At 44.1% G+C, this 17773-nt stretch overlaps 2 protein-coding genes across 2 annotated transcripts in view; both read left to right on the top strand.

The window, feature by feature from the left end:
• Nucleotides 1-17773, top strand: part of LOC139049471 (uncharacterized) — a 288699-nt gene that overhangs the window by 45668 nt on the left and 225258 nt on the right. The gene's annotated exons all lie outside the window — the stretch shown is intronic.
• LOC139049467 (uncharacterized) lies at nucleotides 11624-17123 on the top strand. The gene is made up of 7 exons (XM_070524945.1): nucleotides 11624-11988; nucleotides 12469-12635; nucleotides 12796-12927; nucleotides 12983-13081; nucleotides 13140-13256; nucleotides 15390-15461; nucleotides 15884-17123. The coding sequence occupies exons 1-7, from the start codon at nucleotides 11846-11848 to the stop codon at nucleotides 16777-16779; spliced, it is 1626 nt and encodes a 541-aa protein (XP_070381046.1). The 5' UTR covers nucleotides 11624-11845; the 3' UTR covers nucleotides 16780-17123.

The following is a 17773-nucleotide window of genomic DNA, read 5'->3' as shown; positions in this document are numbered from 1 at the left end:
CTGCAATGATCCACCAGTTTTGCCCACAGCAAGCGCGATTAATTTCATGCACCTATTAGCCCCGAGAACGACCTATGGGGGCGCTGCGAGTGTAACTGGCGTGACGTCAGGACAAGGAATGGCGCAAGTCGTCTGCTACAGTTCGAGCGTAGTTTCTGTTTGTTCGCTCTCGCTCCCTTTGCTAGTGCACTTATGACAATGCCCTCAAATATGTTTTTACGATGTCTTCCTTTGTCAAAATTTATTGAAAAGAACTTGTTTCTATCGACCAGAATATGTTTCTCACGACCTAAGTTAGGATGGCGGCGGATGGAGCTGAGTACCGCGCTGCACGGGTTCTTCATGCCCAGTACTACATTATGTGGCGATAGCTCAGGTGAATAACAAAGGAATGAACGCAAGACCTTCGGACAGAACAATACAATTAAGCCATTTTGCTTTCCATGATGCGAAAAGCATGCAACCAATGCTGGCTATACTTCAGTTCTAAAGCTTTTACTTGCAAGGCAATCCGATACCAAATATTTGCTCACGACGACTAGTTTACGACAAAATATCACATTCTTACACTTGTACAAATAAATTTTCGGCAGGGGCACGATTGCTGAATAACACTGAAGTCTAGATTATGCCGGCGGCGTTTCCTTTATGAAGTGCCTTTTAAAATTACGCCGTTCTTCGCCAGTTAAATTTCAGCTGCGGTAATTTGTAGTAAACTAACTGAGGCTTTTGGCTATTCATAGCCCACCAAGAGGCACATGTAAATACTACCTTTTCCAGTGCCGCAAGTTAAACTCAGAGCTGGAATTTACAAGTGCTTCTTGACTGACGAAAAGTTAGAAAGGAGGTGTTTCGCGAAAGTGGCACATCTGCTCGGCCAAGCTTTCTGGGCGAAATATGCCTTTAGACCATATGGCTGCAGTCCGCATGAAGCCGAAGCCTCATCAGTTACTAGCATGGTAAACAACAAAGATATCACCGTCCACCGGAGGAGGCCAAGAATCAAATGAATTCATATGAGGCTAGTGGTGTCTTCTTGATCAGTCCAGTATACGAGGCGGTCCTTAATTGACTGATGGAGCGTATAGCTCAGTTTGTATAATTAAATCACGCAAATCGCGCAAACCACGCAATCACGCAAATTCACGCAAGTTTTGATGGAGAATGACCATACTTGGATTTTCCGCTTTCAAAATGAAGGTAGCCTATACATATGCTTCTAGTGCACAAGTTTACAGTAAGCATCCGACATGTCGCTGTAAGGAACTGCTTCATGGTTTCGATGGGAAGTTACAGTGAACGGATCGGCTTCGCAAAAAATGCGTGCCTCGCCATAACCACAGCCGGTTGCTTGCTTTGCCGGAGGCGTTGGCCATATTTGATATCATGTAGGCCAGTAAATGGGTCACTAGAAAACATTCCAGCGATTTTCCTCCCTCCAGATTACGTGTCCTCACGGATCGATCATAAACTCAAGGTTAAGATTCCTTTATGTCGCACTAACATTTGACATGCCTCATTTTTGCCACAAACAAGCAGCAACTAGAACCACCGTCCCGCATCTGTTGATGCAAAGACCCTGCCGGCTTTAAAGTTGCGATGAACAATTTATTGCTAGAACGCGCCTCTCTGTAATACCCTCGGATCCTGAGAGTATAAAAATAAATAAATAAATAAATAAATAAATAAATAAATAAATAAATAAATAAATAAATAAATAATGGCTTCGCTCTCGATCTTAACGACGAAACTTTTCTTTCGTATGATTTCTTTTCTGATATTCGTGAAGTGTGCGGTAAACGTGACGTGATGTTTGTTAACAACCACGAAGAATGTTTTCTGTGGGTGCCTGTTCAAGAGAACGGTCAAAGTAGTAGCGAGTCTTTCGTTACAAAATGCGTGCGTAACTTTTCATTTTACGCATATCACAGTGCCCACACTTAACTATATATAGTTAAATTCACTAAAGCAATAACATACTTGATAAGAATAACGCAGACCTTCTAACATACGGATCTATAACGTTGATACCAAATGCCAACATTGCTGTACCGTGCAAAATGCAATTCCTCTCATAACTAAACACTAAGAGAGTGTTACGCTTTGTGCGAGGCATCATATAAGTTTTGCGTCTTGCAATTGGTGACATTCTTTTTACACAAAATTTATGAAGAGGTACGGCGCAAATCTGCATATTGCAAAAGCGGTAAACCCTTTCAGCTCTCCATAGATATCCTACCACCAGTTGTCTTATTTTTCTTCCGTTTCACTCTGTTTCCAAAAAGAAACAGCAGTTTAGGCATGACCGCAGAAAGCAGCCGATGCATCCTTCATTAAGTATGGCTGGATAGCATGCATGAAGCGAACGACTGCGCATGCGCAGCAGCCAAGCGAGCCACCGAGAGCGGCTTCCTCACCATGACGTCACTCGTGAGAGAGTGCCAATCCAACTTGTCGCCGCTAATAGATATGCGCTATTATTGTACACGCACCTTCGGGTCCATTACAGTTTTCTTTCTCATATTCCCTCATATTAGCTTGACGCGAAAGCATAAAGTAGTATCTGTAATGCACCCTTCTTGATAAACACGCACTAATCGACACATCCTAAGGAAACCACATTTACATTAAATTATGTGGTGTTACGCGTCAGAACCACCATCCGATTACGACGCAAGCCGTAGTGTGGGACTCCGGATTGATGTTGGCCCCCGAGGTTTCCTACCATGCAGCCGCGAAATCGCATCGGCCTGACCACCGAACCAAACTCGCACTTCGTAAATTGCTCCTCCAAGTATTTGTGCACATGTCCTGAAAGCCGCGTGCAACGAAGTTTCCCGTTACCTAATTCGGTTACTCATGACGTAGCAGGGTGCGCCGTCTGTTATGCACCAATTTTATTTTATTTAAGAAGCGAAGCCTTCTATGCGGACTAATATACATTTATCTTTTCAGCGGGAACATAAAGAAACGTGTAATATTATTTTCTTTATTATTAATATATTATTAATAATGTTATTAATATAGGAGACGGTGGCGACGTCAAGAGCTGACAATGGAAGGTCTATAGTGGATATGGACGCAGTTTCGGTGGATAGTGGTGACCGCGACAGTGCATCAGCATCGGCATGCTTGCGTCCGGAACGATATATAACGCGGATGTCAAACTCTTGAAGTCGAAGAGCCCAGCGGGCAAGGCGACCTGACGGATCCTTCAACGAAGACAACCAACATAATGCATGATGGTCCGTAACTACATCAAACGTGCGGCCATATAAGTAAGGGCGGAACTTGACAAGCGCCCAGACTATTGCCAAGCATTCTTTCTCGGTGACGCTATAGTTTGATTCAGCCTTGGTGAGCGTTCTGCTGGCGTATGCGACGACATACTCTGCGAACCCAGGCTTTCGTTGCGCGAGAACAGCACCGAGGCCGATACCGCTGGCGTATGTGTGCACCTGAGTTGCGGCCGTAGGATCGTAGTGGCGCAGTATAGGTGGTGACGTCAGGAGACGGCGAAGGGTGGAGAAGGCTTGGTCACACTCAGAAGACCATGACGAGATATTGGAGGCGCTGCTTAGTAGTTGGGTCAAAGGCGCAATTATAGAGGCGAAGTTGCGCACAAACCGACGAAAGTAGGAACATAACCCTATGAAGCTTCGTAACTGCTTTAGAGTCGTCGGTTTGGGGAAGTCAGTCACGGCACGTAATTTAGCTGGGTCCGGAAGCACACCATCCTTTGATACAACGTGACCAAGAATTGTAAGTTTTCGCGCAGCAAAACGGCACTTCTTGAGATTTAGTTGCAGCTGAGCGGTTTTCAGACACGTCAGGACATGGTATTATTAATATCTTTTTTTCATAGGCAAGCATAAGCAAATCTCACTCCGTGACCACGGCCACTCGCTGTCAAATCACTGGCGTGAGTAAGGGTATGTTCATACAGGGGAATTCGACCTCGAGAGCGACGTGAAATCTAATTCGGCGATGGCGAGATTCGCCGAAAATCACCGCACCGAATGGCAGTGGGCCAGTGCCGTCAGCACCTTCGCAGGGGGAGGGGAAGCACGGGAACGCTGGCATGATGAGCGGCATCGGAGCCAGCTGTGGAAGACTACTGCGACGAATGCGGGAGCCGTGGCGCGAGGGCGTTCGCGCGGTTACGCCTAGGGACGGCGACGCAAACCAGGAACCCGCCGCCCCATTCCCAAGACAACGCTCATACCATCCATCCATCCTTCCATTCATCCGATCATTATGAGCCGTTATCGCTCTTTAGCCCCTTATCCATATGCGACGAAATATTATCAACTATTATATATTGTATTCCGGTGGCAGCCGCGTATGGCGCGGCCGCGCAGGCCGATCTGCGAAGGGGACACAGTTCTCCGGGTGCTGATAGCTTCGTGTGCGGTGTGTTCACGCCGCTTACTTCGTTGTTGAAAGCGATTCGTCTTGCCTGACGGGCGGATGGGTTTCCTCGCTGGGTAGGCGGGGTTATGCTTTCGCATTTAAAATGCGCTGCCCACGAGAGCCAAAAGTATCGCTTTTCTTTCAGCGCTTTGCGATTCACGCAAATAAATTAGCGGGAAAACTCGAAGCACGTGGCGACAGGGTGGGGCCTGCGCAGAGATGTGGGACACACTCCTCGACGCTCGTATGTTGGCGCACATTCGACAGACGACGCGAGTGGTAAAATATAACCGCCTCTTCTGTTTTGCTTTGCTGTATCTCGAGAGCTACTGCTGCGCGGTGGGCGAGCAACTTGTACGACCATGGCATTTTGCCGGCACGAAATTTCCTGTCGCTGTACACGCCGAGTGTTTGAACGTGGCACAAGAGCAGCGGCAACGGCAGCGAGTCAATTGATCTTCGTGTTGCATCTCGCTTCCACGCGAACTAGCGGTTAGGACACAGGGCACACGAAGCTGTCAGCTGTCGGCAACCTAGACCCTGCACCCATCGCAGATCGCTTGCAAGATAGCCAGGGCCCGCGCTCAGGGGCGCCATACGCAGTCCCGGCCGCAGATTAGAAGCGTGCAAAAAAGCCCAGTGTGCTTTTTAGAGTAAACCTGCATTCATTTTATTTGTAACGCTATGAAAATATGCCTTACATGCAACGTCATGCTTTCGTAATTTATAGCATTCTTTTCTAAACCTTACATATGTAAATCAGTTGTCTGAAACAAATATTGAGATGTATATTAAGGTAATTAGGTTGCTCGTGCAGCAAGTGACTGCTGAGTTCCATATTTCATTGTTTGGCTTTGAATAGACTATTCAAAGTGCCTAAAACATGGTCCTCGACCAAGGTCGTTTATAGCGAAATAGCGTTTATTAAGCAAAACAGTCCGCTGCTTTTTTCTTTATTTATAATGCACAAAATGTTTCTCTTCTATTGAAAGTACATGCACTAGAGCTGTGCAGCTCCATGTAAAGCGCAGGGTATAAAATGAGTGAAACATTAGAGTTGGTACAAAGGGAAGGGAAGCGCAGTTGAGGACTTCAGGAAATTAGGCGGGGGTAATGAAATTAGGAAATTTGCAGGCGCTAGTTGGCATCGGCTAGCGCAAGACAGGGTCAATTGGAGATCACTGGGAGAGGGCTTCGCCCTGCAGTGGACGCAAAAAGCGGCGGCTGCTGCTGCCTCTGTGGATGATGATGATGATGATGATGATGATGATGATGATGATGATGATGATGATGATGATACGCCACGGCACATACCTCTACCTGTAGGACGTGACCGGCCTACCACACTTCCCACACATACACTTTTCGACTTTGACAGTTCTACTGCTATCGCGATACTTAAGATCCCATTTTAAAAGCCAGCAACGACCGCACTAGAAAACAGACCCCCAGTTGGGGTGGTACTTCCGAACGGTGTGGGAGCTTCACTGCGTTTGGTGTATCAGTTGTGATATATATCGGAAAGATATGTGAAGCAAATTTGTTGCCGCTACAACTGCTTCGAAGGACCATTAGAAACAGCCTGCTCAAATAATTAACCATTAAAACTACGTCTCTTTCTTGTACATTTATTAATTTGAAGTGACACTTAGTGCTTTTTGTAAAAGATAGCATAACGGCTTCCTACACGCCAGGTGCTTTTGTGGTTTACATTAGCAGTTTTCAATATATTTCGAAAAAACGTTGTGCCACTTTTGTTGGTGAATTGAGAGACTTTGCAGTGGAGTCGTTATATATTTGGCTCCGTTAGCAGATGCACGATGCCCACAATTGTTTGTAAATCCAGCTGTCACTGTCACCCCCCAGCGCAATTGACTCGTTATGCAGTGATGCTCCCGCTTAGTTGATATAGCGTTTGCCTAATTGCACGCACATATTAGTTTCCAGAACGACCTATAGGGGCGCTGCGAGTGTCACTGGCGTGACGTCAGAGCAAGGAATCGATCGAGTCGTCCGCGACAGTTCGGGCGGTGTTCCTGTTTCTTCGTTCACGTTTCCTATGCTAGTGCACGCATTAGGATCCACTCAAATATGTTTATACGATATCATCGTTCGTGAAAACTTATTCAAAGAGCTTCTTTCCTAATTAACACTGTATTTCTCAAAAAATAAGTTAGGCTGCCGGCCGCTGTATCTGAGTGCAGTGCAGCGCGGGGAATCACATCGCGCTGCCCTCCAAACCATACGAGCACTTCTAAACTGCTCCTCCAAATAATTGCATACACGTGTTCGAAGCTGTGTGCAGGTACTATGCAGGGCGTCCTACCTATGATGTACCAATTTTATTTTATTCAAAAGCGAAGGATACACTTCTATCTTGTGAGCAGCAACCTAAAGAAGCGTTGCAGTATTCTTTTCTTTATTATTAGGATTATTATTTTCATTTATTCATTCTGGAGCATTCGAGCTCTCCTTAGTGCCCATACCGCAGGCATCGAGTTCCTCACCTTGAGCGCTAAGCGCCGGCCGACCGCGGGCCCTCGAAGGGCACACAAACACCAGCGCTACTCGCAACTCAGGAGCAGAGATATTCGGTAACAGCGGTTGCGACAGTTATTACAGGCCACATGTTTCCGGTGCCCGGACAAAGTAGATTTAGCTTTAGATGACACAAGACGACACAAGAATGGAGGTTGTCTCACTGCGCACGCGCGAAGCAATTAAACCACGCTTTCAACAAAGTGGAAAGTTGGCTAGTCGTTGGTGAGTGATCATCATACCTTGCTGGTGAAGCAGCGCACAGACACGGACACAGTGAAGACAAACAGGAGTGTCGTCTTTTCCTGTTTTTCTTCACTGTGTCCGTGTCTGTGCGCTGCTTCACCAGCAAGGTATGATGATCACGCTTTCAACCACCGATATCAATTTCATTGCAAAACTTTGAACCACTAGAATGCCTCAGATACCGCCAGAAATAGTGTTACGCTTTCAAGCAAGGTCCGTACATGGTAGAACAATTTTCGCAAACCTTACTGTAACACGAGACACAATTGAAACTCTGGGCAAAAGTAAAGTGTTGCAGGCGTATTCAGAAGCCTTCTATACCACGTACAACATAAAGATCTTCTGGAAGACTTACACAGGTACAAGCACCCTGGAGGCTTCATCAATATAAATAAGTCTTTATATATACACTGAAAAAAAAAAGAAACCTCATAATAAAGAATTATAGCGTAAAATTTAGTGTCACCAGGGGAGTGCACCAAAGATGAGCCCTGAACTCCATTTTGACACACTCGATCCTTATGAAAATAAATGAAACAAGAAACGTTCAAGGCTTTCCATTACTTAAACAAAGCGCTGTTGAAGTTGCAGCACACCCAGACGACGTATCCATATTTACAAAAATTGGATCAAGCTTTAGTTATTTATTGAAATGTTTATCGAGCACGGGTAAATGTCTGGCGTGCAAATAGATTTAGGCAAAAGAAGGCTTTAAATTTCGCCGACATAGAAGATGCACAACCAGAAACTGAAATAGTCCGGAAAGGAAAGTACAAGGCATCCATTTCGAGTAGGCCAAAGTGAGACCGCAAATTTGGGAAACAGTGGTAAAAGGAATGGAGAAAATTGTTCGAAGCATATAGCAGCACCACGACAATCCCTAAAATCAAAAATAGACACAATGAAAACAAACCCATACGCTATGAAGTAAAATTAAGCGCAACAATGCGAAATAATCACCGCATCGGCCCTGCTACTCTGCGATCGGGTGTCGGAAATGCAACATGGGTGATCCCTCAGGCACTGTGCTCCCTTCAGGTTCCAATACGGGGAATTGTAGAAGGAAGATGTGTGCAGTCGTTGGCTGCAATAATAGTGACTGGCATATTAAGGAAATGCATGAATCTGTGTGGCCAAGTTCACGGACTCCTGATACAGACCGCTGTGGTGCCTACCACTCCCCATTCATGCTTTTGCTCGAGGATAAGAAAAAAAAACACGTGACAGTATTGTATCGCTGACCCCGAAAGAAAGTTCTTCAGCCCCGGAACGTCGGCAAGAGTAAGTATTACTGGTCACACATGGAGTGACCAAGGAAGTAGGGTTGCTTCATGGCATAGTAAGTGTCCCGCATGTTATCCACAAACATCGATATCAACACACACGCAAGCTTACGCCCACTATACTGCCAACGCATGAAGAATAACTGAATGGAGAGATACTTGAATCAATGCGCAGACGCACGGTTATAGGCGGCTATACCGACAGCACACGGATGTTCAAAGGTCAACGTTTCGTGGCGGTAAACACAGCAAGCGAATAACTAGCAAAACTGCAGCATTGCTGCAAGCTGTTACAAAGTACAGAGCATCCACTTTCCAAGCCTAACGTGCGGCAAAAACAAGTCTACTACAATTAAGTACACCCGCGAGCGATAAGCCAGTATTTTAAAGAAACTCAACTAGTGGCTTCACCGAAGAAAGTTCCTGCGTGAAACATCTCGAGCCACTGCTTAAAAGTGACTGGCAAATGAAAAACGAAAAGCAGTGAAAACCCATCTACATTTAATTCTTAAGCAGGAAGTTTGGACAGCTTGGAACACAATTATAGCCTCCCTTCTGTAGAATACATGCAAGGTATACGCAGCTCTCACCGTTCGGACAAGGCGTAATATGAGCTCACAAAGCACTTCAGTGTCCTCTGAACCTGTAGTCAAAAGCTTCATATCATCCACCTTGTTACAGTCCACGATATCCGGTGAAACAGATATTTGCTAAGCCGCACCGGGGACTCATGCACATTCATTGCAAACACGGAGGCACCCGAGGCAAACAATGGATGCGTCACATGTGATCAAACGCGGCGACCCTTGGGAGCGCCGTAAAAAGGGTCTCTGTATAGCGTTGATGAAACGAAGGAAACAGTTATGAGCATTAAACTTGTAAACATGTTACAAGACTCAAACATTAAGTGGCGGTTTAGTAGTAAGTGGGAACCGAATGCATGAGCATTAGGTCACATCTCTTCGAGGTACCGGATCCATGATTCGTGGACAACTGCGTTGACCACGTGTCAAGGGATTTTGCTGGAGCTCGCTTGACATATGTCCTGCCTGACAGCAGACCACAGTCAGTTACACTATATATATATATATATATATATATATATATATATATATATATATATATATATATATATATATATATATATATATATATATATATACACCGTGGTACCCAATTTGTATTAGGTTTGTCGCTTACCACTCGCATTGAAATAAAAAAGTACAATCGTTGCACTCCATACCGGTGCTAACATATGGGTCAGAAACTTGGATATTAACAAAGAAGCTCCAAAATAAGCTAAGGACCGCGCGAGAAGCGATGGAACGAAAGAAAAAAATTCGGCGTAACGTCAAGAGACAGAAAGAAAGCGGCGTGGATCAGACAGGAAACGGGAATGGCCGATATTCAAGTTGACATTAAGAGATGAAAAATGGAGCGGTACAGTGCCATGTCGAACGTAGGGCAGATAACCGGTGGACCGTTATCAAGTTCCAGAATGGTTGCCAAGAGAAGGGCAGCATAGTTTAATGCAGCAGAAAATCAGGTGCATCGTAGAGATTAGAAAAATTGCAAGCGCAAGTTGACATCGGCTAGCCGAAGACAGGGGCAAATGGAGATCACTGGGAGAAGCCTTCCTCCTGCATTGGATATAGAAAGGGGCTGCTGCTCCTTCTACTGATGATGATAATTAAGCTTATGATGATCATGATATACTACGATACCTACCTCTACATGTCCCGCGTGACCGGCTTCCTACACTTCAGACACATTGTTGTTGTTGTTGTTGTCCTTAGTGGCCGTGGCACATACCCACAGTGGGGGATTGGCACATACACTTTTCCACTTCGACATCCTTACTGCTAACGCAATAATAAAGTTCCCATTTGAACATCCAGCAACAACCGCGCTCAAAAACAGACCCCTGGTCGGGGTGGTACTTTCGAAACACGTGAGACCTTCGCAATGTTTGGTGCATCAATTCTCAGATTGGCATACATCTCTTTCTAGGAAATTTAATAGTTTGAAATAAGACTCTGTGCCATTTGTAAAAAGATATCTAAAGGCTTCTTTTCACGCAATAATGTTTGTAGTGTCGATTACCAGTTTTTCAATATATTTAAAAGAATGTTGTGCCACTGTTGTTACTGAAATGAGAGACCTGCGTAGGAGTCCTCAATTACTTGGCTCCGTCTGCAATAGCAGAATACATGTATGTTGGTAGAAGCATAGAGAAAGGGAATTGAACAAGAGCGGACACTCGGCGAAAATTGGAAACAGGAAACACGTCACGCTATACTTTTAACATCGACGAATTGGGGTCGCGAGCATCGAGAAAAAGAAGAATGTGAAATGAGATTAACAGCAATTGTTTAATTTATTTTATTCTTTCCCGGAAAAATTAAAGATATCTGCGTATAAATTAAGTTAAACTTTGCGGCTTACTTCCGTTGCCTAGCGACGGGCGAATGACGAGGCAGATGTTTGCGTCATTCGTCAGACACGCCGCCGAAGCGAGAGCGACCGGCCGTGTATCTGAGCGTTGGACTGTTTGCTCACCCGTGTGACTGTTTTTCTGTTTTGGGATTTAGCCTGGTTTCATGGGCACCCGGCGAATTGTATCGTTCGTTCGGAACTGCGACATGACGAAATTGCACTATTGGACAACGGCAAGGTGAGAAACTTTCTTTGACAGTCTGCGACGCATTTCGAGCAATTAGGCTTATCTGGCACCTAGTCTAGACTTGTGATGCAGTTAACGAAAAACAGCGTGGCCGTCGTGGAGCAGTTAATTTTAATTAAAGAATCGTACTGGGAGATGTTTGCGACGCTTCCTGTAAGCCTTAACTAATTTTAACTAATTTCAGTAGTTTTTGGGCACGCGACGCTAGCATAGACGCTAGTCGCACAGGGTGCTGTGACGCTGCGACGCAGTTTCGCGTCTACTGATATTGGCGCTTTCGCTGACCCCCAACATTATTGTGGGGGTACTTTTCAAGCGCAGTGGGTGCGCCTGGCGCTGCGACGCAGTTAGCGAAAAGCAGCTCTGCCGTGGTGCGTGGTTTCGCGCTTTAATGCACTGACAAGTTTATGGCGCTTTTCTTTCTCTGACGCCCAACATTGTTGAAAATTATTTTGAGGCCCGCTCGCCGCGCCTGTCGTGACGCAGCAAAAAGCAGCTCGGCCTTCGCGCTTTAAATGCATCTAGCAAGATAAATTTGCGGCCCTTCCTCTGGCGCCCAACGTTACTGTAACTTATGTTTTGTTAAATTAAAAATGTTAAAGCTAATTGCCTTTGTTCGTAATCTCGTCTGTTCGCCGCTTTCGCGCATGTCGCCTCTTCAAGCGCTTTACATCAATGACACATGCTTGTCATTTACGTTTCTCAACAGATGTCCTCCTGTAGTGGCTCGTACGGCAGTTACTGTTGTGTACAGTGGTGCCAAAACAATGGAAGAACGAGAAAGAAGCCCGGCACCAGTTTTTTTCGTATCCCACAGGACAGCAGGTTTGTTGTGTTGCAATTTAGCAGCGCACTGTTTCTGCTGCTTTAATGAAAATATGCAGCAATGTCGCCCGATTATAACATTTATTTAGCTGAAGTAATCCAGTGAGGGGCATAATGTGTACGCTCTGGAATCAGTTTGGGATTCTTAAAAAATCATGAGCATTTACACATTGCAGCAAATGCATCTTTTTTTTGTGGTATAAGCGTACCATTGTACCTGTAACTTAAGTGTTGTGTACCTCTTTGTGAGTATCTTGTTATAGAAAATTTGCAAAATGAAACATTCTATCGCATTAAGTGGAACATTCTAGAGGCCCCTACAGCTGTTCAGCAATTTCAAAACTAGTGTACAAACTTTTTTTATAACTAATGTAGCGCATTTTAAATTCCTGATTTGTCAAGCATGTACACACTAATGCAATAAAATGCTTGATGCTTATTGTTTGTGCCATACAACATGCTCTTTTAAAACGTGCGCAGGTCGACGGCATGGGTGGCATATTCCCGCAGAGCCGACCTTATGGAAAAGCCGGCAGGTGTGTTGTACAAGTCATACAGGATATGCAGCGACCATTTCACTGCAAAAGATTTCCTGGACCCAGGTCGCACGCGACTCATTAGAACAGCTGTACCTACAGTTTCCTCAGGTACGCAATAGAGCAAAGTTCCAAGTGTCAGCACTGTCTTGGTGCACTTTGCTGTAGCTCATGTACGTCTCTGTGTCTTCATAGAATTGCTAGTCGTAAGAGTTTTGTGGCAATTATTTCGACCTGAACCAACCTCAGGTGAACATTTTTTTCTATTTAGCTTTTGCAGATGCTGCCGATGTGCCATCTGTTGGATTCGCTGTTGCATCACATCAAAACACCATTCCAGAGGACCATCTGGAAAAGTCTACTATAGGCATCAGCACTATGTTTGAAGACCCTGCTTTGCAAGGTACTTGTAGTGTCCTGTGTTTGCGACTAACACTCAGTGTTGCCAATGAATGTAGGCTGCAGCCGTCCTGCAAGTGAGGAACAAGCTGGTGAGGACGTCCTACATAAGACATGCGAGCAAGGCTCCCTCATGACGGCAAGCCATGCTGCTAAAGGTGAGTTTGGTGTATCAAGTTAAACTTAACAAAGTGGCAATGATGGGTATTTTTCCAGCAAGCCTACAACAGATGTCTGGCTGCAACACCCCTGTGAGCGAGCTAGGTGCAACGACCTCCCAGGTGGATATGTTTGGCAGCAGTTCTACCGAGGATCAGCGTTGTGCTGTTGATGGTAACTATCATACATTTTATAGAGCAGACGCATAGTTCTTTTAACAACATTATTGTTTCAAACCAGGGTGTGTTGAATTTGATTTTAACTGAATCTGAAAAAGGTTAACCTGGCGATATAGATAAGGCATTTCTCTTTAGAGACTTTTTATGGACTAGTCAATATTTAATTGTTTTTCAGAAATCTCTCTCGACGTCTGTTATACTTTCTGCCTGGAAAACAGCTAAAGTTATTCCGCTATTCAAATATGGTAGTAAGCAGTCCTTACTAAACTACAGACCCATCGTTATAACGTGTCATTCTTGTGAAATACTTCAATGTGTAATTTGCGAACATATTGAATTCTTGGAGTGTAATGGTTTATCTGGTGCTCAGCACGGTTTGGATTTATCACTGCAACCCAGCTTATTGAATACACTACCGTCGCACAGGCCCCATCAGGCCCTCTATGCAGGTTATCGAATTGATGCAATATTTATTGATATTTCAAAAGCTTTCGACACTGTGTTGCACTCTGAATTGTTCAAGAAGCTCACTGTTATTCTTAACAACAAAGTGTTTAACTGGATTTCTTTTTTATCCAATTGGTCTCAGTACGTACTATGACGTACTCTTTAGGTCTTCTCAATCCTCCACATGCAGTGTAACGTCTAGTGTGCCTCAAGGTTCAATATTGGGTGCGCTTCTATTTTTGATCTTAATAAATGATCTAACAAGTAATGTTCCTCTTAGAATCTGCATTAGGCAGATGATTGTGTATTGTACCATACGATTAAAACTCGTCACGATCACATGATCCATAACGACTCGTTTGCATCACTTCAATCATGGTGTGACTTGGCAGATGCAAATCAACTTCCAGAAAGTTGTACCTATGTCATTTACCAAACATTTTCCGCCTTCTCCACTTACCTATTCGTATAACGACTACCCTCTAGGAGATGCTTCACATCGAACTCGTGCAACCTAGTGCTTAGCTGCTTGCAACGCATATTACGTTCATCCCCACTTAGCACACGACTCCTCACTTATAAAACGATGGTTCGTCCAATACTGAAGTGTGGCTCTGGCGTTTGGAATGCACACAAAATATCTATCAAAAAAAGTGCATCTGACAAGAAAGCTGTGGGCTTTGTTTATCGTTTTGACAGGTATTTTTTGCCCATTTCCCATCTTAGTCTTCAACTTGCCAGTCTCTCTTCTCGTCGTCACTTTGAATCTTTCAGGTTTCTTTATACTCTTACTCCCCACAATTCTCCATTCTCCTTACTTGGCAAGTAAGGGAAATCTAGACCCAATATTACCAGTCACCATGAGTTGAATACGTCCACTTGTCACCATCATACCGAAGCGTTTAGTCTCCCTGTCCCTTCTGAGATTGCGGAGTGCGCTGCCTGGTTACTCAAGATCTTTACCACTCAATGAATTTCTATTGTATATTAGTCATGATGTTCTGTGCTCTTTATGCTATTCTATGTATTGTATTTCCCCACTCCTGCGATAGCCCTTCTGGGCTGCAGTATATCGAAATAAGTGAAATTAATAAATAAGTCCTTAGTCGACCATAACCTTTGAATAACCATTACATACGAGGTAACTGGAAGGTCAAGGTGCGATATTTAAGAGTACTGTTCAGATTGGAGCACGCTCATAAAGTGCACAATCTTTTAGGATGATTATTCTTGTGACATATATTTTCCATATATGTGTACTATGATTGTATCATTGTTAAATTGTGTGGTGGACACTGGCACTTCTCATATCAGAAATTGAAGCTTTTATGAATGCTTGTCTGCAGAAGCATGAGCTTTGTAAATGCGTAGAGTGATATCTCTAACAAACTCTGTAAACACATGACGTACAACTTATAAACTATGCAATATTTATTTTGTTTAAAGAGCACAGTGGTATTAACTGTTGATGCTTAGCATTTGGTTAGGTCTTGCTGTGCAAGTTAGGAAATAATTGTCAACGCACAAGCTACCGTTGCTTTGTACTTTCAACTATATTGGCAGTAAGTGAGGGAGGTAATGCAAAATTGTGCCAGGCAAGTTCTTGTTAGCGTTGTAGCTCAAAGGATGCTTGGGATGCATAAGCTGTTTGGGTAATATCTTGCTCTGTGTTTTTGTGCAGATGCCATTTCCGAGGTGTCCCCAAGCGCCAACATTTTCGATTCAGCTGAAAGACCAGTAGGAAACTATCCTGGTAAGTGTTTGGTTCATTTAACGCTAGCCAAAGGCTTTGTGGATTTTCTTCAAGATGGGGGGTGTTCTTGTAATAGTGGTTCATTTTAATAATGGAAAAGTTGAGCAGCCGAAGGAAACTCATATTGTTTGATTTTTGTACTATTTACTCGAACTCCTTCATGAGTATATGCGAGAAAGGCTCCCTCATGGCTTTGACACAAAGCAATTTAGATCTACTTTTAATTGTGTTCATGGAGGCTCTGTGTAGGAATTGTACCTGCGAACAATGGTTATATTTGGTTGAATGTATCGTACTGTTTTACAGTTTCATAATGAGCTGTTCAGTATGAAGTAACCAGTAAATTAGTGTTGTATCAGGAAATTGTCGAATTGTTGTACACGTAGCTTTATTTATGCGTGCATATTTTTTGTATCTTACAGTTGCTTGGAAGAGCGCAGTGAGGAGCTCTCCGTCAACAAAATTTAGGGCGACCGTCCGGCGACTGCAGTCCAAGCTAGCAAGATGCCAGCGGACCATCAAACGGTTGCAGAAGAAGCAGAGCAAGCTACCGCCATCCATTTCGAAGGCACTGGGCATTATTCGTCCATCAGTGACAGAGGAGGTTTTTAAGCTTTTGTGTACACACCTGCGATTGCAGCAGAGGGGAAAAGGCAAGCGCTTCCCTATCTGGCTCAAAAAGTTTGCCTTGCATTTGAACTTCCGTGGACCCCGTGCATACCGTTTTTTGGCACCAATTTTCTCTTTGCCAACACAGCGTACTCTGAGACGCTGGTTGTGCAACTTTAGGATGTCACCAGGAGTGATTCCCGGAATTATTCAAAGTATTTCTGCTAGCACTCACGCATGGAATGAGCGCGACCGAGTATGCACCCTCATGTTTGATGAAATAGCTTTGAAAAAGAACTTATCCTATGATGCCGGTGAAGATATTGTGCATGGGTTTGCAGATGATGGCATCGAGCGGTCATCAAGTATTGCCGACAGAGCCATGGTTGTGCTTCTGGCAGGTATATCTAAGAGGTGGGTTCAGCCAGTCGCATTTACGATAGGGCATGTATTGACATGGGCAAATGTTATTGATAAATTACTAATCTCGATTATTGAGGAACTTAAAGCCGTCAGAATTGTTGTCAAAGCGGTAATCTGTGACCAAGGCACGTCAAATGTCAGCTTGGCGCAGAAATTGGGCATCACGATTGGGAAACCATATTTTGAAGTTCTAGGCGAGAGAGTTTATTTTATTTTTGATGTACCTCATTTGATCAAAACGACCCGCAACAATCTCCAAGCACATGAGTTGCTCATTGGGAAATAAGTTGTGAATTGGTCTCATATTGAACAACTGTACAAATCCACACATGAACTAAGGTTACGATTGGCTCCAAAGCTAACAGAGCGGCACATATACCAAAGGCCATTTTGTAACATGAAAGTCAGCAGAGCTGTACAAGTCCTGAGCTCATCAGTTAGTATTGCAATTATGACATTGGTTTATGTAAATGAGCTTTCCTCTTCAGCTGTAGCTACAGCAAACTTTTGTGACCGTATGGATAAGCTATTCGACACATTGAACAGCTCCAGCCCCCATAGGAATGCTCAGAAATACAGATATGCCATAAAAAAGGGGCAAAATGAATTAATTAAATTTCTGAAAGAACAGCTTCCATGGATTGCTTCTTGGAAATTTTCTGGCAAGCGTCAGCCGCAAACAATCACTGGCTGGCAGATAACAATTCAGGCTGTCATCCATCTTTGGGACGATCTCTCGGCCAATTACAACTTCATCTATCTGCTAACTCGTAGGCTCCAACAGGACCCACTAGAGAACATGTTTGGGCACATCAGACAAAAGCACGGTTGCAATACTAACCCAAATGTGTCTCAGTTCATTTGTGGTTTAAAGCATATTTGTATTCAGAAAGCCTTCAAACTCTCTGAGCAGGGCAACGTAGAAGGTGATAGATCTAAACTCCTCCATGAAGTGTCGCCGTTCTCTCTAAATAGCACCTCTCTGGTTGATGTAGTCGAATCAGTTGGCCCTGATAACTTTCCGTCTCTCGAAGACATTTCAGTTCTTGCAAAAGACATTCAGTCGCATATCATTGACGATTCAGCAGCATATTACGTGGCAGGCTTTCTGGTCAAAGTGTTCCTGGCAAAATCATTCGAAGGGTGCACTTGCCGACAGTTGCTGCAAGGTGACATAAATTCAGTGAGTGCCGAGCATCAGTATTTTACACTACTGAAGGCTTATCACGTACCGAGCAAACTGTTTGGAAATTTGACAGTGCCATCACAAAGGTTGTTCG

The sequence above is a fragment of the Dermacentor albipictus genome, chromosome 9, assembly GCF_038994185.2.
Source record: "Dermacentor albipictus isolate Rhodes 1998 colony chromosome 9, USDA_Dalb.pri_finalv2, whole genome shotgun sequence".
In the NCBI taxonomy this organism is placed as follows: Eukaryota; Metazoa; Arthropoda; class Arachnida; order Ixodida; family Ixodidae; genus Dermacentor; species Dermacentor albipictus.
This window is presented reverse-complemented; position numbering and strand designations above follow the sequence as displayed.